Source organism: Sorex fumeus, unplaced genomic scaffold, assembly GCF_029834395.1.
Source record: "Sorex fumeus unplaced genomic scaffold, SorFum_2.1 ptg000093l, whole genome shotgun sequence".
Taxonomy (NCBI): Eukaryota; Metazoa; Chordata; class Mammalia; order Eulipotyphla; family Soricidae; genus Sorex; species Sorex fumeus.
The window spans coordinates 6,828,321-6,849,303 of record NW_026606150.1 but is presented as its reverse complement, the minus strand read 5'-3'; the positions used below and the strand labels follow the sequence as shown (position 1 = coordinate 6,849,303).

General features: G+C 56.6%; 2 protein-coding genes across 2 annotated transcripts in view; both read left to right on the top strand.

Annotated features, from left to right (window-relative positions):
- Positions 1-11,275, top strand: part of CPT1A (carnitine palmitoyltransferase 1A) — a 52,487-nt gene extending 41,212 nt beyond the window's left edge. The window contains exons 15-19 of the mRNA XM_056131998.1: positions 5,062-5,196; positions 7,144-7,296; positions 8,169-8,282; positions 8,991-9,083; positions 9,494-11,275. Of these exons, the coding sequence (XP_055987973.1) occupies positions 5,062-5,196; positions 7,144-7,296; positions 8,169-8,282; positions 8,991-9,083; positions 9,494-9,580 (582 nt within the window). The 3' untranslated portion in view covers positions 9,581-11,275. The remainder of the gene's footprint in view (positions 1-5,061; positions 5,197-7,143; positions 7,297-8,168; positions 8,283-8,990; positions 9,084-9,493) is intronic.
- Positions 11,276-16,381: 5,106 nt separating this feature from the next.
- The window catches only part of TESMIN (testis expressed metallothionein like protein), a 40,952-nt gene continuing 36,350 nt past the window's right edge, over positions 16,382-20,983 (top strand). Inside the window, exons 1-2 of the mRNA XM_056131999.1 lie at positions 16,382-16,861; positions 18,655-18,813. Of these exons, the coding sequence (XP_055987974.1) occupies positions 16,382-16,861; positions 18,655-18,813 (639 nt within the window). The remainder of the gene's footprint in view (positions 16,862-18,654; positions 18,814-20,983) is intronic.

The following is a 20,983-nucleotide window of genomic DNA, read 5'->3' as shown; positions in this document are numbered from 1 at the left end:
TATGCTGGAGTACTTCCCAGCTACCAGGAGGGGGGACGTTTCATCACCTGCTACCCTTTGCCAGGGTGCTTCAGGGTTAGGGGGCTGAGTCAGGGGGAAGGGCCGGTGCTGGGGGCCTGCGTCTTTGGGGCAAGTAAGGAACAAAGCCAAGGAATTGGGACGGGGCTATGACGGCCCCTCCTGGGACACTGTGTGCAGAGAGGAGGTCAGTGCGCGAGGAGCAGAGAGCAGCAGGGTAGACCAGAAGCAGGGACCGCAGTGGAAGGTCTGGGCCCTTCTGTTGCTGGGGACAGAGCAGTGACCCTCCTCCCGGCCATCGCTAAGCAGTTTCCCATCCGTTGCCGTCGTCGCAAAGACCAGCAGGGGGCGCCGTCTCACGATCTGCCGACACCCGATGACGGATGTGTGTTCCCAAAGAGGGACCGCGGCCTCCCACCGTGTCCCTGCTCCTTCGTGGCTGTTGGATAACCAGTGGCCAGAGCACAGTGCTTGGCCGTACCTGGCCCCAGAAGGTGGGTGCTGCCTGGGTCCCACGGGTGGCCCAGTGCTGGTGGAATTGTTGGTTTCAGCTACCGAAGAGGCCTGTCCCCAGAGACACCACATGGTTGCAAACCTCTGCCCATCGGGACCAGTGTCTCGGGCCTGTTGATGGTGGTGCTCACAGCACCCCGGGCCTGGCAGGTGCTGCTGGGAAGTTGTTTTCTGTCTCCATTTTTTGTTACTTGGGGGGGGGGGGGCAGAGCGATAGTAAGGTGGGGAGGGCGTTTCCAGATCAATAGTACAACGGGGGGGCTGGAGCAATAGCACAGCGGGTAGGGCGTTTGCCTTGCACGCAGCCAACATGACTGACACAGGTTCGATTCCCAGCACCCCCTATGGTCCCCTGAGCACCGCCAGGAGCAATTCCTGAGTGCATGAGCCAGGAGGAACCCCTGAGCATCGCCGGGTGTGACCCAAAAAGAAAAAAAAATAGTACAACAGGGAGGGCATTTCCGGAGTGACAGCACAGTGAGGAGGGCATTTGCCTTGCACACGGCTGACCCAGGTTTGATCCCCGATGACCATAGGGTCCCCCGAGCATCGCCAGGAGTAATTCTTGAATGCAGAGCCAGGAGGAACCTCTGTGCATCTCTGGCAATGACCCCAAAAGTGCCAAAAGGAAAACAAACTACCTTTGTCTCTTTGGGGCTTTTCCGAACCTTCCACCCTGCTGCCAGTGCTCCGGGCTACTCCTGGCAAGGGGCCTGGGGCTGCTTCTTGCAGTTTGGTGCCAGAGGTCACACCCAGGCCTCCAGTGTGTGACACCCGTCCACGGGCCCTTTGAGCCGTCTCTCTGCACCTTATTTCTTTCTTTCTTTTGCTTTTTGGGTCACATCCGGCGATGCACAGGGGTTACTCCTGGCTCTACACTCAGAAATTACCCCTGGCAGTGCTCAGGGGACCAAATGGGATGCTGGGAATCGAACCCGGGTTGGCCACGTGCAAGGCAAACGCCCAACCCGCTGTGCTATCACTCCAGCCCTGCCCCTTCTTTCTTAAGGAATCAAGGTGCTTTTTCAAAGTTCAGGGTGACTCCCTCTTGTATCTCTTCATACTTGAGTCTAGTCTTGGTCCTCTGAGGGAAACCACCAGAATTTCATCATTGGCCACTACACCACACCAATTTTTCACTCGACCTCTTAAACATGGCGTTGGGGCCAGGAATGAGGCTTAGCCACAGAGCACGTATGTCCCATATATGAAGGCCTGGATTGGCGCCATGGAGCAGGATTGATTAAAGGGAGCTTTTTTTTAAAATTTTTTTTTGTAATGATACTTTTTTTTATCATTTTGTAATTTTTTTTATCATTATGTAATGATACTTTTTTTTAGTTTTATTTATTTAATTTTTTAAATTCTATTGCATCACCGTGAGAAAGTTACAAGCTTTTATGTTTGGGTTACAATCGCACAATGATCAAACACCCATCCCTCCACCAGTGCACATCCCCCAACACCAATCTCCCTGGTATACCCCCCCCCTTTCCCACCCTCCCCCTGCCTCCATGGCAGACAATATTCCCCATACTCTCTCTCTCCTTTGGGGCATTATGGTTTGCAATACAGACACTGAGAGGTCATCATGTTTGGTCCATTATCTACTTTCGGCACACATCTCCCATCCTGACCGGTTCCTCAGGCCATCGTTTTCGTAGTGATCCCTTTTCTATTCCAGCTGCCTTCTCCCCTCTGCTCATGAGGCAGGCTTCCAGCTATGAGGCAATCCTCCTGGCCCTTGTATCTACTGTCCTTGGGTGTCAGCCTCATGTTATGTTATTCTAGACTCCACAAACGAGTGCAGTCCTTCTATGTCTGTCTGAAGAGAGCTATTAAGACTATTAAGACTACATCAGGCAGACTGGAGCCATAGTACAGCGAGGAGGGCACTTCTCCTGTGCCCAGCCGACCTGACCTCGGTCCCCAGTATCCCTTGTGGTCCCTTGAGTGTCACCAGGAGTGATCCCTGAGCATAAAGCCAGGAGTAACCCCTGAGCATCTTTGGGTGTGTGGGGGGCGAGGGGGGAAGGGAGGCTACTTCAGGGGTGGGCTGGAGAGATCAGCAGTGGGTCAGGCACTTGCCTTGCATGTGACTGACCAGGTTTGACACTCAGCCACCCAGATGGTCCCTGAGCCCTGCCAGGAGTGGTCGCTGAGCACTGTTGAGTGTGCCCCACCCCTCAAAAAAAAAAAAGAATCTATCTGGAGGTGGGGAGGCAGAGAGTTAGTCTAGGTCTTACAGCAGTGGTTTGCAGCGCTGACCCAGGGCAGTTCCTGGCACCACATAGGGACCCCCGGGAACTGTTGATAGTGGCCCCGAATAAACCAAGATGAATCAAGAGCACCTGGGCTCATTCTGGGTCCTGATTGGCACCCTGGGCAGCCCCTGCAGGTCCGCACTGCCCGCTAGAAGCCGTCCCGGGCTCCGATTCAGCCCAGAGGTACTGTGTGCTTCTGGGGGGCTGCTTCTGGTAGTTGGCCCTCGAGCTCCTGGGGGGATACAGGGGCTCCTCATCACATGATGGTGGGGACATGTGGAGGGAAACTCACAGGCCATGGGCCCCATCCACGCATGTGTCCGTGGTGTTGCCATGTGGGCTGCGAGGGTCTGGGGTCGCCCCGGAGCCCCGCGTGCAGATGTGGGCAGTGGCCCTGTCCCCTCGGTCCTGCCGGGGCTTTCTGGGTGTTCTGGTGGTGAAATAGCTCCATGGGTCCATTCAGAGGCTCAGCCAGCGGTTCCGCCCGTTTCCAAGTACTCTTGGAAATTCAGTAATGCCAGTTATGATCCAAGTTACTGCCCCGTCCCCCAAGTACAGGGACAAAGTACCCGCAGCACTGAACTGTGTGGAGCTCAACTGGTTCCGTGCCCCAGGACTCCTGCCCGCTCCTGAGAGAGCCCCGATGTGTCTGCTGAACCTGACAGCTCCCACTGGGCGTGGACAGTGTCCTCTGGGCGTGGACGGCTCCCACTGCCCCATATGAGAGTCGGAGCTGCCTGTGTCTGTCTGCGCATCACCCGTCAGAATGTTTGCTGGTTCCTGTGGATGGAACCCGAGGCCCCACGTGCTTTGATGCGCCCCAGACCATTCAGCCAGCCAGCCAGTCCCCGGTGGCTCTGTGAGGGCAGAGATGCCACCTGTCTCACTTGCCCACGTGACCCCGGGGGGAGGAGCACGCGAGCTACAGAGGAACAGGCACCCCCAAAGGTGCAGCACCTGGTGGCTTAGGGGTGGCCGTCTCGTGTGTCTGGTTGCTGCCACCTGCCTCTCTCTCTCTCTCTCTCTCTCTCTCTTTTTCTCTTTCTCGCTCCTCCTCCCCCTCTCCCTCCCTCCATCCAACCCTGTCCTTCCCTCCATCCCTCCCCCTTCCCCTCCCTCCAACCCTCCCTCCCTCCCTCCCTCTCTCCCTCCCTCTCTCCAACCCTTTCTCCCTCCCTCCCTCTCTCCATCCCTCTCTCCCTCCCTCCCGTCTGTCCCCTGCCCTCTGTGGCCTGGCCCTCAGCCTCTGTCTCTGTCTCTGGTTCTGCTCCTTAGATACGGGCCATGTGCTGGCAACGGCGGCGGCTTGTGGCAGGTTAAGTGAGGCTGCAGGTGTGGCCCCAGCTTGCACAGAGGGGTTTGTGCATGGGGGGCGGGGTATCCGAGTGGGGGGCGGCGTGCATGGCCCTGCTGACCACTCGCACGGTGATTAAGGTTTGGCGTGGACGAGCTGCATCCTGGACCCCCACTTAACCTCTGTGGAATGACTAAAACGCCCAGGGATTTCCCACCCCGGGTCCCCTCCCGCTGCTCCCTCTCCTCCCAGCTCCAGAAGGAACTTGAGGGTTAGACTCTTCTTGGCCTTGGCCTTGAGCATCATAGAACAGTGGTCCGTTTGCTCTTCCACCTCCTGGGCTATTAGGCTGGGGACGGATCAAACCGGGCCGCCCCTACCCTTGGAGCTTCCTCCCTAGCCCGGAATGGGTGTTCGGTGACAGTCTGGGCCTCCTACCCCAGAATAGAATTGGGGCGGGCTTGGACCTCATCTGAGGGGGACCGAGCACTTGGGGTCAGGATAAGGGGGTGCTGTGAGTGGGGGTGTTCTCAGGCCACCAGTGGGGATTTTCAGCGTGCCAGAGGGAGTGACTGGTGACCACTGTCCACTATCATAGCCCACCTGGGGGTACTCCACTCCCCCAACTTCTCAGATGCACCTTGTTCCTGGGTTTCTCTGTCACCCGTGGTCACTGGGGCCGGTGCCAGGCACCCAGTAGCCCCGGATGTCCTGAGGGATGTTGTCTGCCTCACAAACTGCCCCTTGCCGCCTCGGGCCCCACCTCTGTCCCTGGAGTGATGGGGGGGCATGCAGGACAGGAAGAGGCCCCTGGGAACGAACGCAGCGCGCCCTTGCTAACCCCTGGGTCCCCGCCTGCCACACCCCTGCCCCAGCAGAGCCGGGCGGTGACTCAAGAGCTGGCGGGGCCGCACCCCGGTGCCCGGCGATGGGGCCAGCCTGCCGGGTACTGACACCCCCTGCCCCCCCCAGGACATGGGCAAGTTCTGCCTGACCTACGAGGCGTCCATGACGCGGCTCTTCCGAGAGGGGCGGACGGAGACCGTGCGCTCCTGCACCAGCGAGTCCTGCGCCTTCGTGCTGGCCATGATGGACCCTGCCAAGACGGTAATTGGGCCCCAGGCCCCCTCTCCCGTCTCCCGGGACCCCCAGCCCCTTCTCCTGAGCCCCACTTCACTTCTCCCTGGGGCCCCGCCCCTTCTCCCGAGGCTCCGCCCCTCACGCAACACCAACTCCTAGAGGCCCCGCCCCTTCCACGAAGCCCCGCCCCTCGCGCAACGCCCCTCCCAGAGTCCCCACCCCTTCTCCCGAGGCCCCGCTCCTCATGCAACACCCCCTCCCAGAGGCCCCGCCCCTTTCTACCAGGGCCGCAACCCCCCAGCCCCTTCTCCTGACCCCCTCTCCATTTCTCCCTGGGCCCCGCCCCTTCTCCTGAGGCCCCGCCCATCATACAATGCCCCACTCCCAGAGGTCCCACCCCTTCTCCTGAGGCCCCGCCCCTCACACAATGCCCCACTCCTAGAGTCCCCGCCCCTTCTCCTGAGGCCCCGCCCCTCACACAATGCCCCACTCCCAGAGGCCCCGCCCCCCTCTACCAGAGGCCCACACCTTTCCCCCGCCCCGCCCCTTCTGTTTCAGCCCACCTGCCCCGCCCCTTCTGGCCCCGCCCCTTCCTCCAGGGCCCCGCCCCTTCTCCCGGCCCCGCCCCTTCTGGGCCCCACCCCTTCTGTCCCGCCTCCTTCACCTGGGGTCCCGCCCCCTTTTGCCCCCTCCTTCTCTCCGGACCCCACCCCTTCTACCCCCTCCTTCTCAGGGCCCCGCCCTTGGCTCCTCCTCCCTTCCTCCCTCTGCTCACAAGTGCGGATGAGGGGGCCTTCCCAGCAGGGGGACCGAACCCCAGCAGGCAGCCGCAGCACGGGGCATTGAGCAGGGTTCTGGGTGTGGGGATGGGGCTTGTGGGTGCAGGGAGTCACTTCAGAGCAGATTCTGGCCCCCACACCCTGCCTGGGAGCCCTGGAGCCCAGCTGAGGGATATCCTCAGGTGACTGTCAGGTCATAGCAAAGAGAGAGACCAGGAGAGCAGTGACCCGCCCTGAGGTGGGGTCAGACCACGGCCATTGAAAGGATCAGTCAGGGAATGGTTTGACGTGGCTCGTCCGGAACGTTTGCATTCATGAGCAAGCGTCATTTTTTCGTGCTGGGGTCGGAACCCAAGGCCACCTGTGTGCAACCCTGTGCTCAGGACCCTCCTCTGTCAGCATCACCACTGGCTCCCCCCCTTTTCTTTTGTTTTTTTGTTTGTTTGTTTGTTTGTGGGCCACACCCGTGATGCTCATGGGGTTACTCCTGGCTCTGAGTTCAAGAATTATTACTGGCAGGGCTCCAGGAACCATATGGGATGCCGGGAATTGACCTGTGTCAGCTGCATAGAAGGCAGACACCTTCCCTGCTGGGCTGTCACTCCAGCCCAAAGGCCCACCTTGCGTTCTCAGACATAAGGGTGTGGCCATTGGGGTCCACTCAGAGCCTGCCCAGCAATCCCAGCTCAGCCGACTGAGGCATGTGGGGGGCTGGGGATGTTGAGTCACTGGGGATAGGATCAGAGACGCAGCTGAAAATGGGGGGCTGGTGCCCCACTCATTCGTGTGCAACCAAGGCCCAGCTATGCCCCGGGCTGTCAGAGATGGTCTTGAGGGACCCGTGTGCACTGCAAGCTGTTGCTGAAGCCCCGTCAGAGCCGCTCCTGAAGGGAATCGGGGGTCAGTGCCTCACAGTGGGCCCCAGGGCTGTGTCCCCTCGTGCCGTGACTCAGCCCGACCAGGCCATTGCTGAGACCGTGCAGGCCATGTGGAGGAGGCGTTTCCTGCCTGCAGATGGGACCCCAGCTCTGGCTCCCCCCTCCCGACAGCCTCCTTGCTCCCCACCTGCGGCAGGGCCAGTGGGGCTTCCGCTCAGGCCTCCTGGTGACGGTCCTGTCGCCCGTCCCAGAGTCGCCCTCCACCTTCCCCCAAAGGGCCTCTTTGCCTGGCCACGGCTGACCCGCCTGTCATTTAGCTTGAGCAGAGGCGCTGCCTGTTCAAACTGGCCTCCGAGAAGCACCAGCTGCTCTACCGCCTGGCCATGACCGGCTCCGGGATTGACCGCCACCTCTTCTGCCTCTACGTCGTGTCCAAGTATCTGGCCGTCGAGTCCCCTTTCCTCAAGGAGGTGAGCCGCCCCTCCTTTGGGGCTCCCCCCCCGCCCCATTCCGAGAGTCCAGTGAAAAGCAGGTGTTGGGCAGCCCCACCCCCCACCCTGCCGGGCCCCCCGTGGTGCTCTCACTGGACAGTGCTCATTTGCACACCTCCGGATCGGCTGGCTACCAGACTTGAGCTAATACAACCCAGCACTCACCAGCGCTGAGCACGGCAGACAACCCTGGGGGTCCTGCGGAGCCGGGGAGCAGACCCAGCCCCTACCCCGCGACCCCCGTATTCAGACCATGTGCTCCAGCTACTTCCTGCCTCCTGGCCGTCTTGGTTTTGTTTTGGGAACCACACCAGGCGGTGCTCAGGGCATACTCCCGACTCTGTGCCCAGGGGTCACTCCTGGCAGGCTCAGGGGTGGAGCGGGGTGTCATACGGGGTGCAGGGGATGGAGCCCGGGTCAGCTGTGTGCGTGGCAAGCACCCTGCCCTCTGTCCTCTCTCTCCAGCTCTGACTTTGTCTTTCCTACAGTTTGGTGGGGGTGGTGTTGGGGGGTCGAGGGGGTCGTGCTTGCTTGTTGCTGGCCGGGGCTCGAACTCAGAGATGTGGCTGGTTCCAGGGCTGGACCCAGGGGCCTCACACATGCAGTTGGGCCACAAAGCCACACCGGAAACTGACCAGATCTCAGTTTCCAAGTCTGGCCTCCAGGGACCTGCCGCTCAGGCAGCTTCCGGGGTGGGGAGCCTGAAGAAGTGTTTGGGGTCAGGGGATGTTGACCTCCACCTGTTCCACCCTGTGGAGCCCGCGGGTGGTGGTGGACCCATGCCCGGGCCGAGCAGACAGAGAGGATGCCGGGGACCCTCTCATGGGGCCATTTCTCATGTCCCTCACCAGGTTCTGTCGGAGCCGTGGAGACTGTCCACCAGCCAGACGCCACAGCAGCAGGTGGAGCTGTTCGACTTGGAAAATAACCCGGAATACGTGTCCAGCGGAGGGGGCTTCGGGCCTGTGAGTGACCGTGCCCGTGTGCTCAGGGCTGCCGCTGGGCCCCCATTACCGAGCACCCAACGTTTGCTGTCTTGTTGGCGCCCGCCCTAACCAAAGGCATTCCTGGGGGCCAGGGGACCCCCCCAGAGGCACGAGCACAGACTTCCTTGTTGAGGCGGGGCTCGAGCCCCCGCACTGCTGGGAGCGACCCCCAGCCCCAGGGAGCACTGTGGGGTGTGAGGGGCATCCTGGGGCTGGAACGACAGGACAGCGGGGAGAGCGTTTTTGCCTTGCACGTGGCCACCCGGGTTCGATCCCCGCCATCCCGTATGACCCTTCAAGCACCGCCTGAGGGCAGAGCCAGGAGTCAGCCCTGAGCATCCCTGGGTGTTACCCAAAACTAAAACAAAAGAAAGGAAAAATGAGAGAGAGGCGTTCCTGCTGATGGCTGCAAGAGGCTGGGGCCGTGCCCACCCCTCTCCCGCCTCTCCTGTGCTTGTCCCCCCCCTTTTCTCCTCAGTCCTGGATTTTTTTTTTCCTTTTTGGGTCATACCCGGCGATGCACAGGGGTTACTCCTGGCTCTGCACTCAGGAATGACTCCTGGTAGTGCTCAGGGGACCATATGGGATGCTGGGAATCGAACCTGGGTCAGCTGCATGCAAGGCACAGGCCCCAGGCTGCTAGGAATGCCCCCTGAACCCTGGGCTGATTGTCGGGTTTGTCGGCAGGTTGCAGACGACGGTTACGGGGTGTCCTACATTCTTGTGGGCGAGAACCTCATCAACTTCCACATCTCTTCCAAGTTCTCCTGCCCAGAGACGGTAAGCCCAACCCTGTTCATCTCAGATCTCATCTTTCTTTTTTGCGGGGGAGGGGAGGGCACACATCCTTGTTCCCTGAGAATTTCAGAATTCCATCCATGGCTGAGAACGCGTGTCTGGCGGGAAGCGATGGTTTCCTCCCGTAGTTCCTGAGCGTGGGGTCACTCGGACTCTGTGACGTTGGGTGGGGACAGGGGTGCTGGGATGAGAGTGCAGGGCACGAGGCAGGGGGCTCCAGTGCCCCTAGCCCAGCACCCCAGCCCTCCTATGACGCCGTCTCCCCAGTGGGCCACACCCGGCAGGCAGGGCCCAGGGCCCCTTGACAGCGAGGGAAGGGCCCCCACCCCGCCCTACCCCTGGGTGCCCGTGCCCGCATCCACGCTCACGCACCTCTGCCTTTGCTTCCCAAGGACTCGCACCGCTTTGGGGGGCACGTGAGGCAGGCCATGATGGACATCCTCGGGCTCTTCAGCTTAGGGTCCAACTCCACCAAGTAACCGCCCCTGGGGACCGCGGCTGGAAGGAAGACGAGCTTGGAGAGGAACCAAATCAAACCAAACGCTGTGGCCGCCAAGCCCGGCTGCCGTGCGCGGTGCAAACTTGCTCCTCGAAAAACGCTAGGGTTTTCCTTCTCGCCAAACTGGGGTGCTCTCATCGGACTCCATCCCGAGGTGGGGGGGGGCATCGCATCTGCGGCCCCTCCCGGGCAGGCCTGTGGCTTCAGGGAGACTTTGGTCCTCCCTGGGAGGTTTTGATTCCACTTGTATTTGTGACGGGATTAAAAGATTGTTGTGATCCTTTAGGTGTTAGCGGGCCTGTGACTTCTCACACACGGGCCTGGAACAGGACCTGGTCAGAGCGAGAGATGTTAACCGTTCACCACTGACACGCCCGTAACATACTAACTGAAAACGACCAGCTGTGGAGACCGCGGGGTCCCCCGAGCGTCCCTGGCCCTGCCCGTCCCCCTCTCGCTGGGGGACCCACAAGTGTGTCTCCACACAAGAGAATACTATGCCCTGTTTCATTTCACGGAACCCGCATGTCTTTAAAGACCCCAGTGCCTTAAACAAAGACGGCCCTCACAGCAGGGCTGGGGTGGGGGGGATGGGTGAGGGTCTGGGGGTTTCCCTGGGGGTCCCGCCCCTGGGAGGCCCCAGCACTCCCCTGCCAGCTTCCATTAGGAAGCCACAGAAGTAGGAATGCGCAGAAAGGGACAGTGAGACGCTGTGTCCAGAGCCTGCTGAGGAGAACGTCATCTGGGCCTTGGCGGGGAGGAGGAGGGGTAGGACCCGAGACGGGGCAGCAGGTGCCCACCTGGCCCATTCTTGGGCCCATACCGGGGCCAGCTGGAGCACAGCCACCACCCGGCGGGACGATCCTCCTCAGAGGTGTCCGACTGACCCCAAACGCCAGCACGCCACCCCACACAATGTCCAGGACTCCGCCCACCGCAGGACTGTGGGCGTTAAGCCGAGCAGCCTCTGGGCTGTGTCCTGCTGGCCACCGCTCCCCCCCCCCACCCACCCAGTGGACCGTCCACCCCGAGGGGCCCAGCCCTTGAGGCAGACGCCAGGCCCTTGCATAAGACACAGCTCCTCTGCGTAGCCACAGAAAGCCTCACCGGAACGGGCCACCGGTTTCTTTGCTCTTGAAGAAAAATAAAGCCAGTTTTTTTTTTTTTAAAAAAAATCAACCATTTCACCCCCCACCCCCACCCCCAATTCATCTGCCATCTGTCGGGAGCATTTAGGAGGGAAGGAGGGCCCTCCCCCGGCCACCTCTGTCCAGCGGAGGGGGCTGCCCCTGGAGCTCCAAGGCCAGCACTGTCCACCACTCGCCTGTCTGTCCATCCACTGAGTGTTGACCGTGAGTCGGCCCGCATGTCCGCGGCTTGTCTCTGGACTCGTGTGTTTTCCGCGTCCTATTCATCAGCAGTCATCGATGTAATTTTGTGTTCTTCACGCGAAGGAAGAAGAGTGGGTTTCTCTTGTACATGGCAACAGGGGGAGGTAGGAGTTTTATGTATTTAATTTAATTTGGAACAAGCCATGGTCTTGACGGAGCTGTGGCTTGAACTTGTAACCCTCGACTCTCCGTTGCATGTAAATACCGTCCGTTCCTTTGGATGTACATCTTAGAGTGCAGCACGAATGTTACCATTAATAAACCATTAATCTCTGTCTACTGCAGCACCCGTTTTCTGTCTCTTTGCTCACAGGAAGGAGGTTCTAAGTGGGCTGGGAAGTTTGGGTGCTTGGTTTGGCTTTGTAGTTTTGGGTCTCCTCAGCTGGGTGTCACTGGAGCTCTACCACTGGCTGTTGCTCAGGGGGCCAGGGGGGTCGGCGATCTCAGGGCCCCTTGTCTTCCAAGCACGTTCTCCAGCCTTTTGAGGCATCTTGCAGGCCTCAAACTTGAGCACTTGGAATCTGAGTGAGAAACTGAGGCTTGTGACTGAGGGTGCATGTGTGTGACAGGAGAGTACATGAATAGTGTGTGTGTGTGTGTGTGTGTGTGTGTGTGTGTGTGTATATACGAAGTGTGTAGTGTATTTTGTGCATGTGTGGAGAAGGGCAGCTGTTTTTTTTTCTTTTTGGGTACACCAGCAATGCTCAGGGTTTACTCCTGGCTCTGCACTCAGGAATTACTCCTGGCAGTGCTTGGGAGACCATATGGGATGCCGGGATTGAACCCAGGTGGGCTGTATGCAGGGCAAATGCCTTATCCGCTGTACTGTTGCCCCGGCCCCTGGCTAACTTTTTAGATGTGGTAGAATCCCATTCCACTGAACTAGGTGGAGTTTGGGGTCCAACCTGGGCTTGGATCTAGAAGGATCTAGAAGGCACCAACTCTGTGGAAGACCCTGTGCTCACACCGTGGCTCGTTTGCACCCCCTCGGCAAGCACACAGAACCTCCGGACCCTGCCACTCGTATGTCACATTCTGCCATGTGTGCCAAGTAGATGCCACCTATGCCCTCCTGCACACTCACGTGAGCACACCACCAAGCTTCACAGCCTCTGCTGCTGAGATGCTTCCTTCTGGTGCCGGATGTCTGCACAGGATCAGCTCAAACGTCCTCCACGTGCCTGTGATGGAACCCAGGGCCTTGCACACACAGGACAAATGCTCTACCCGGTGGAATTCCCCTTTCGCAGGTTTTCAGTCACGTCCACCAAATTTGGTTTCTGAGAGAGGCCTCAAGGAGAAGTGCTCGGGTCCGCTCCCTGCCATCCTTGGGGGGGCTCAGTTTGTAGCCTCAGACCTGCAAGGAGGGCGCTCTGCCACTTGGGCCCCTTCCACGGGGCTTTGACGTTGAGGCTAGCGGGGTCCAGCTGGCTCTCCAGTGCCATTTGTAGAGCGTATGGCTGACTCAGAACCAGGAAAATGGGGCCTGGTGTGTCAGTGGGTCAGATACCGATTGAGAGACTCCCACGGGCCAGATGCTGCTCTGGGCTGGGGGTCAGGGAGGGGTTCACAATGAGGGTTGGAGAGAATCCGTGGGCCCACTTTGCACACCCCTTCCCGGTTGCAGTAGATAAGGGTCACCCCATCCAGTTACACGCACGTACAGCATGAATTAGGAATGGTCTGAAGCTCCACTGGTTTTCATCTCAGGAGACCTCAAACACTCTGGGCGACCTGCCCTGCAGGGAAGCTGCAGCCACCAGCTCCCAGGAAGTAGATTATTTCTGTGGCACAGGAAGTAGATTGTTCCTGAGGCAGGAAGTCTACTTAGTGCAGGCTTCTAGTCGGGAATGTTTGGAACCTGCTGGTTGCTAGGAACACAGATTAAGTTGTTAGTACAGCAGGAACGCCAGTGTCAGAACTTGATTATAATTACATTTCATTCTTTAATATTTTTTTTTTGCAATGCCAGGGACCTGGCCCTGTGAAGCTAGCACATTACTGCTGAGTCACATTCCAGGCCCATTATATCTTTTACTTTGTTTTTCTTTTTTTTTCTTCTTGGGTCACACTTACTCCTGGCTCTGCACTCAGGAATTACTCCTGGCAGTGCTCAGGGGACCATAATGGGATGCTGGGATTCGAACCCGGGTTGGCCGCATGCAAGGCAAATGTCCTACCTGCTGTGCTATCAGTCCAGCCCCACCATTATATCTTTTTTTTTTTTTTTTTTTGCTTTTTGGGTTACACCCGGCGATGCACAGGGGTTACTCCTGGCTCTGCGCTCAGGAATTACCCCTGGCGGTGCCCAGAGGACCATATGGGATGCTGGGAATTGAACCCGGGTCGGCAGCATGCAAGGCAAATGCCCTCCCCGCTGTGCTATTGTTCCAGCCCCGCCATTATATCTTTTTTTTTCCCTTTATTTTATTTTATTTTTTTTAAAGTTGTAGATTTACAATTTTTTGTGCTTTGGTTTCAATTATACAATGATCAGATACCCATCCCTCCACCAGTGCCCATTTTCCACCACCATGGATAATATCCCTCCCACCCCCATCCCCCCATCCCCCCTGTCTCTGTGGCAGGGCAATCCCCTGTGTTCTCTCTTTCCTTTTGGGTGTTGTGGTCTGCAAAAGAGGCATTGAGTGGCAAACATGTTCAGTCCATAGTCTACTTTCGACATGCATCTCCCCTCCTGGGAGGATCCTCCAAACATCCTTTATTTGGTGCTCCCTTCTCTATCTGAACTGCCCTTTCCTCTAGGATACCCGGCTGGCCTCTAAGTTATGGAGTAATCCTCCTGGTGCTGATCTCAGCTATTCTTGGGTATTAATCTCACTCCTTCATTATATCTTTTAAAGTCAATTTAAAGACTCAGGGCAATTAATTGGATGAGAAACTCCTAGTTGTCTTAAATCGAGAAGTTCTCAACTGGGGAAAATTCTTGAAATTTTGGGGATGGCATAACACCTTAACTCCTATACTATCTTTCCAGTCGTCCTTTAGGGGTTTCTTGGGTGCTAAAGTGTATAGTATTGCTGTTCATAGTGCTCTGTGGATGCCAACCATGTGCCTCACATCCCACCAGGGACACCCTGTTTTGTTACATAGCTGGAGCTCCAGCACCAAGGACCTGAGGTGATCATCTCAGGTGGGAATTAGCACTTGCAAGCCTCTAGCATGCCTGCCACCTGTGGCTCAAAAATATTTTTAAAAAACTAAGGTCAGTGGGCTGGAGCGATAGCACAGCAGGTAGGGTGTTTGCCTTGCATGCGGTCAATCCGGGTTGGATCCCCAGCATCCCATCTGGTCCCCTGAGCACCGCCAGGAGTAACTCCTGAGTGCTGAGCCAGGAGAAAACCTTGTGCATCGCTGGGTGTGACCTAAAAAGCAAAATAAAACAAAACAAAAGACAAAAACAAAAAACTAAGGTCAGAAGGCTGAAGCAATAAATAGTACAGCAAGTAGGGCATTTGCCTTGCATATGGCAGATTTGATTCCCAGCATCCCATATGGTCCCCCAAACACCACCAGCAGTAAGTCCTGAGTGCAGAGCCAGAAGTAACCCAAAATGTCACTGTAGCACTGTCCTCCTGTTGTTCATCGATTTGCTTGAGCGGGCACCAATAACATCTCACAACAAACTGTGAAACTTGTTCCTTTTTTGGCATATCAAATACGTCACGGGTAGCTTGCCAGGCTTTGCCTTGTGGGCAAGATACTCTGGGCAGCTTGCCGGGCTCTCCGAGAGGGGCACAGGAATCGAACCTGGGTCGACGGTGTGCAAAGCAAACAAACGCCCTACCCGCTGGGCTATCGCGCCACCCAAAATAAGCACACTTTAAACAATTAAATTAAATAGATAGATAAATAAATAAATAAATAAAGGAAAAAAAGAAAAGAAGGTCAGGCAGGAGAGGTAACTCCAAAGTGTGAAGGCACGCCTCGCCCTCTGGGTGGGGGTTTATCCCACATGATCCCGAGCTCCAAAGGGAGAGTAGCCAGCAGCAGCTGTGGCAGCACAAAGCAGGGGTGGTGTCCTGGGGCCCCCCGAGTCTCCCACTGAGCCGGCAGCTTTTGCTTCCACTCGGACACCAGCCCCGGCCCCGCCCTCCGGACCTTGCCCCGCCCGCAAGAAGCCCCGCCCTCGACCACGCCCCTCGACCACGCCCTCTTTCGGCCACGCCCCCCTCAACCGCCAACCGCCGCTCGCTCTGTGCTCGCAGACAGGCGGGTCGCGCTGAGGAGCTGAGGAGACGGGACGGGGCGCCCCGCAGGTGCCTGGACCCCGTCACCGGCAGGGAGGGGAGGGCGGGCCTGTCTCCCGGGGGCCCCTCGGGGCGAACCCCACGGGGCTTCCCTCCCGCCAGCGCCCCGGGAGTGCGGGAGCCCCTGTGAGCCCCTCCGGAGCTCGGGGTGGCCGCCCACGCCCACCCCCTCGGGAACCGCCCCGTCGGCAGCGGGGACCCCCGTGAGCCCACAGGCGGCGCCCCCAACAGCCCCCGCAGCCAGCAGCCCCCGGTTCCCCCTCAGGAGGGGACCCCCGTTGACCCTCAGGTAGCGCCCCACAACCCCCATTCTCCTCGGGAACCGTCTCCGACAGTGGAGTCGTCCACAGCGGGTGGGGACTCCCATCCCCTCAGCAGAGACCCCCACGACCCCCAGCCGGCGGACCCCCGTGCCCCTCAGGAGCCGCCCCCACAGCCCTCAGGTGGGACCCCAGGAACCGCCCCCACAGCCCTCAGGTGGGACCCCCAGGAACCGCCCCCACAGCCCTCAGGTGGGACCCCAGGAACCACCCCCACAGCCCTCAGGTGGGACCCCAGGAACCGCCCCCACAGCCCTCAGGTGGGACCCCAGGAACCACCCCCACAGCCCTCAGGTGGGACCCCCCAGGAACCGCCCCCACAGCCCTCAGGTGGGACCCCAGGAACCACCCCCACAGCCCTCAGGTGGGACCCCGAGACCCCTCAGGAACTGCCCCCACAGCCCTCAGGACCCCCAGAAATCGCCCCCACAGCCCTCAGGTGGGTCCCCGAGACCCCTCAGGAACTGCCCCCACAGCCCTCAGGACCTCCAGAAATCGCCCCCACAGCCCTCAGGTGGGACCCCCAGGAACCGTCCCCACAGCCCTCAGGTGGGACCCCGAGACCCCTCAGGAACTGCCCCCACAGCCCTCAGTTAGGACCCCCAGAAATCGCCCCCACAGCCCTCAGTTGGGACCCCAGGAACCGCCCCCACAGCCCTCAGGTGGGACCCCCAGGAACCGCCCCCACAGCCCTCAGGTGGGACCCCGAGACCCCTCGGGAACCGCCCCCTCAGCCCTCAATTGGGACCCCCTCGGGACGACGTGTCTGTCTGCAGGTGCTGCAGGAACCCGCGCGGCCATGGAGGAGGCGCCGCTGCTGGACCCCGAGGACGCGATGGTGGGGGACCTGTTCGGCGCCGAGGGCCCGTTCGTGGGCGACGCGTTGGCGCTGAAGCCGGCGGCGGCGGTGAAGCAGGAGGAGGAGGAGGAGGAGGAGTTCCAGGTGTTCAAGGACGCCTACCTGAGCGCCGCTGACCCCAGGGAGCCGCTGCTGCACGCCTTCAACCCGCCGCCGCCCCCCGACGGCAAGAGCAAGGTGAAGGTCGAGCTGCTGGTGGACGGCGCGGACGAGGACGGCGCCCTGGCCGACTTCCCGGGGCTCCCGGAACTGCACCCGCTGGAGGATGCTGCGCTGCCCGCGGGGCCGCCGCCGCCGCCGCCCTCCTACAACGTGCATTTCCTCTCGTCGCTGCTGACACCCCACCGGAGCCCTGCCGTGCTGCCCCTGGGCGCCTGGGCCCGCGACGGCGCCGCGCACCCCGGGGTGCGCGTGATCCCAGTAAGATGCGGGACCGCCCGCCCGCGCGCCAACCCCCGCACGCCCCGACGTCAGGCCTCAACCCCGAGGGCCCCGTCCACCCGGCCAGTCTACACACCCCGTGGGGCCCCAACTTCCCCGCAGCGGATTCATGCACCCCATTGCTGTTATTTCTGTCCAAGGGTGGATGGAGTTGTGGGTGGATGGAGTTGTGGCTGGATGGTCCAAATCCTGCCCCCTGCAGGAGCATGTGGGAAAGAGGCCCCCAGGCGTAGCAGGGGGGTAGCAGCGAGGCCCCGTTTAGGACCAGCTATTCTAATCCCGGGTAGAGCAACCAGCGGGAACAGTGTCGCTGACTTTTCCTGTGTTCGCATTTCACAGGTTCCCCCTTCACTTGTCTAAGCCTCTAGTTCTCAGCAAACTGCCACAGTTAATAGCGGTATTTCCCAAGCCTTGACACCAAGTTGTTAAGCTGTTAACAGTGATTGTTCAAGAGTAGATAATATAGCTCAAGTGTAGATAATAGAGTAAATTGCTGCCAGTTTTGCTGAGTACTCTCAACTGTGGACAGCCACGGGCAGTTTTCAGCTGCATTGGAAACGATCAGTTTTGAAAGGAACTGAAGGATCCTAAGCAAAATTGCTGATTCCCCAAAGGATTCACTTTGGAAAATTCCTTTCATTCCTGAGTCACTAAGTCATTGCAGTAAATTAAAAATCAGCTACAAATGAAGTCTTTGTAGAGCACTTTGAATTGGTGTTGAGCTATCCAGTCTAAGTTTGAAGATCATAAGCCACAGAAGCAGGAGCTTGGGCCTCTGCTTTTGAACCCGAGTCAGCTACATGCAAAGCAAACTCTTCACCCACTGTACTATTACTCTGACCCTAGTATGAATAGGTTTAGTGGGATATTTAAAAATATAAAAACTTGGAGGATGAAGCGATACTATAGCGGGTAGGACATTTCTCTTGCACGCACCTGACCCGGGTTCAATTCCCAGAATCCCATATGGTCCCCTGAGTACTGCCAGGCAGTAACTCCTGAGTACAAAGCCAGGAGTAACCCCTGATCATCGCCAGTTGTGAAAAAATATATATATATAAACAATTCAGTAAATACTCAAGGTGAATTGCTAATTTTATTAGAAATTCACTTTGACATACATATCTTTGTATCTCTTCTGTAAAACTCTGATTTCACTATAGTGCCTACTTCATATATTGGTTGTATGGGGCTGAAAAATTCTATATTCATTACATAAGTGTTTGTTAATAGTAAGAGAGGCACTTTTTAAAAAGATAACTTCTGAATCATGGTAAGTAAGTAAGTAAGTAAAGGCCCTCCCGTTGATCGTCGATTTGCTCGAGCGGGCCCAGTAACGTCTCCATTGGAGACTTTGTTGTTACTGTGTCTGGCATATCGAATACTCTCGGTAGCTTGCCGGGCTCTCCGAGAGGGGCGGAGGAATCGAACTCGGGTCGGCCATGTTGGCCGCGTGTAAGGCGAACGCCCTACCCGCTGTGCTATCGCTCCAGCATGGAGATAGTTCAAAAGAGCTGGAGCACAAGCTTTGTATATAGGAAGCCCAGGTTAAGTCCCTAAAACAGCATAACATGGTCCCCAGAGCATTCCCCAATGAACCAGGAAGAGCCCTGAGCAATGTGCTCCCCCCTGAAATGTAACTTCCAGACCAAGGGATCTGGCTCAGTGGTTGAATGTATGTGTGAGGCCCTGGCTTTCACACACACACACACACACACACACACACACACCAACAATTGTCCACAGTATAATTTGCACGATTTTTTTTTCAGGTTGAAATAAAAGAAATAGGTGGTACTACTACAGGTAATAGTCCAGAGGAAGCAACTTTCCAGAATGCTCTTGCTCAGGAAAACTGTTGCAAGTTCCCTTCATCACAAGAAGCAGAAGACACTTCCAGCTGCTCTCAGAAGAAAGACTCTAATCCAATGGTAATAATGCCAAAGAAAACGTGTCTTAATTTTATGCTAAGTGTTTGGCCCTTGTTGCAAGGCCCACAGTTGTTCCAGTTACTGTTTTGATCAGCAGTTTGGGTTGTCTTATCTATTTAAAGAAGGACAGAGAGGCTTTTTAATGTTTCTTTCCCATCAAAAATTCTCATTTCTTCTTGATCTTAGCAATACAAAAATGAGCACATTGCATGTTAGTTAGGGAGAGTACCACCGACTGGGGAAATGGCCTGAGACTACTGAACGCGGGCGGCAGGAGAGATAGGCCACTGCCGTCCCCCTTGCCCGTGCTGCCGTCCCCCTTGCCTGTCCTTTTTTGTGTGTTTACACACAGGATGAGAATCTTTCTAGAAAATGCCATTAGACTACTGAGTAATGATACTACACTCCCTGAGGGGTTGGCAGAGCCTAGGGTTGTGCAATAGAGGCCTGAGATTTCTCCCAGTGTTTTTTTAAAATGCATGTGTGAAGGTATATGATTATGGTAAATGTGAGTATATTGTTATCATCCAGATACATGCTGAGGATGTGACTAAGAGGTAGATTACATATGTGAGGTCCTATCTTTGATCCTCAGCACCACATTAAAAAAAATAATAACTTTTCCCCAAACATAAATAAAATTCCTACTGAACATGAGTGTTCCTCTGAATCTTCTTACCATGAGATCTATCCGTGCTATTATTTGTATCACATATTTTGAGTTTATATTAATTTTACTATCTAGGGCTGGAGCGATAGCACAGCGGGTAGGGCGTCTGCCTTGCACGCAGCCAACAGGGCCGACCCGAGTTCTATTCCTCCGCCCCTCTCGGAGAGCCCGGCAAGCTACCGAGAGTATTCGATATGCCAGACACAGTAACAACAAAGTCTCCAATGGAGACGTTACTGGGCCCGCTCGAGCAAATCGACGATCAATGGGAGGGCCTTTACCTTTTACCTTTACCTTTACTATCTAGGAAACCCAACGCAAAACCATAGTCTTTCTGGTTATTTGTGACTTTCCCACCAGAATTAGAGACTGCTCACAAACCACTGCTTCTCTTGCCTTTGTATTCATGCTGCATTTCCTCAGACAGGCTGCCTCAGGCAATGCTCCATCTCTGCTGTCTAGACTGGTGTGGTAGACTGAAGGACTCTACAGGCTGGTTGATGATTTCATTTTCTTCAAAAAAAATTACTTTAGAGGCTATATAGATAGTACGGCGGGTAAGGTGCTTGCTTTGTATGCAGGTGACCTGGGCTGGATTGCTAGCACCCCATATGGTTCCCCCACGCCCGCCAGGAATGGTCCCTGACTGAGGAAAGTCAGGTTGTGACCCCCACAAAAAGTCAAAATAATTATTATAGTTTAGGTATCATGGTTCTAATGTTGTTAACATGTATAATTTTGGTGTACACAGTTATTGCACTCACCACCACCAAGTGCTTAAAGGACAGTTACCACTGTCCTTATGTTGCTTTTAGTTTGCTGAGGAATTATGGTTAGAATCCAGCTAGGCAATCTCAGTGTTTGGCAAGTGTAGGAAGATAGATGTGGTTTCTTGGTATTTTTTCAGTACTTGAATTAATCTTTCAAGTTGTACTTGTAGGAAATAAATGGCCATTTAAAAAAATACCATAAATACTAATAATGTGTAAAGGTAAAGGCCCTCCCGTTGATCGTCGATTTGCTCGAGCGGGCCCAGTAACGTCTCCATTGGAGACTTTGTTGTTACTGTGTCTGGCATGTCGAATACTCTCGGTAGCTTGCCGGGCTCTCCGAGAGGGGCGGAGGAATCGAACTCGGGTCGGCCATGTTGGCCGCTTGTAAGGCGAACGCCCTATCGCTGTGCTATCGCTCCAAGAACTGTCATAAAATGAAATATTATGCTATATACGTGATCCACTACAGAGATAAGAAATAAAATCAGGAGGGATAATGTATTTATTAGAGTTAACTCTTGCTTTTCATGTAGCTGGAGTGTAAAGGCAGGAGAACGATCTCTGTTATGTATCACCCACTCTTTTTTTTAAAATTTTTTTTATTAGTACTCTTTACCCTAAACTTTAGTGGCCAGATAACTGTCAAGAAGGGTATGAACAAGAACTTTTATTAGCACACTGAATACAGCTCATAAAATATTTCCTGGAGGTCCCCTCTTGTTACCTC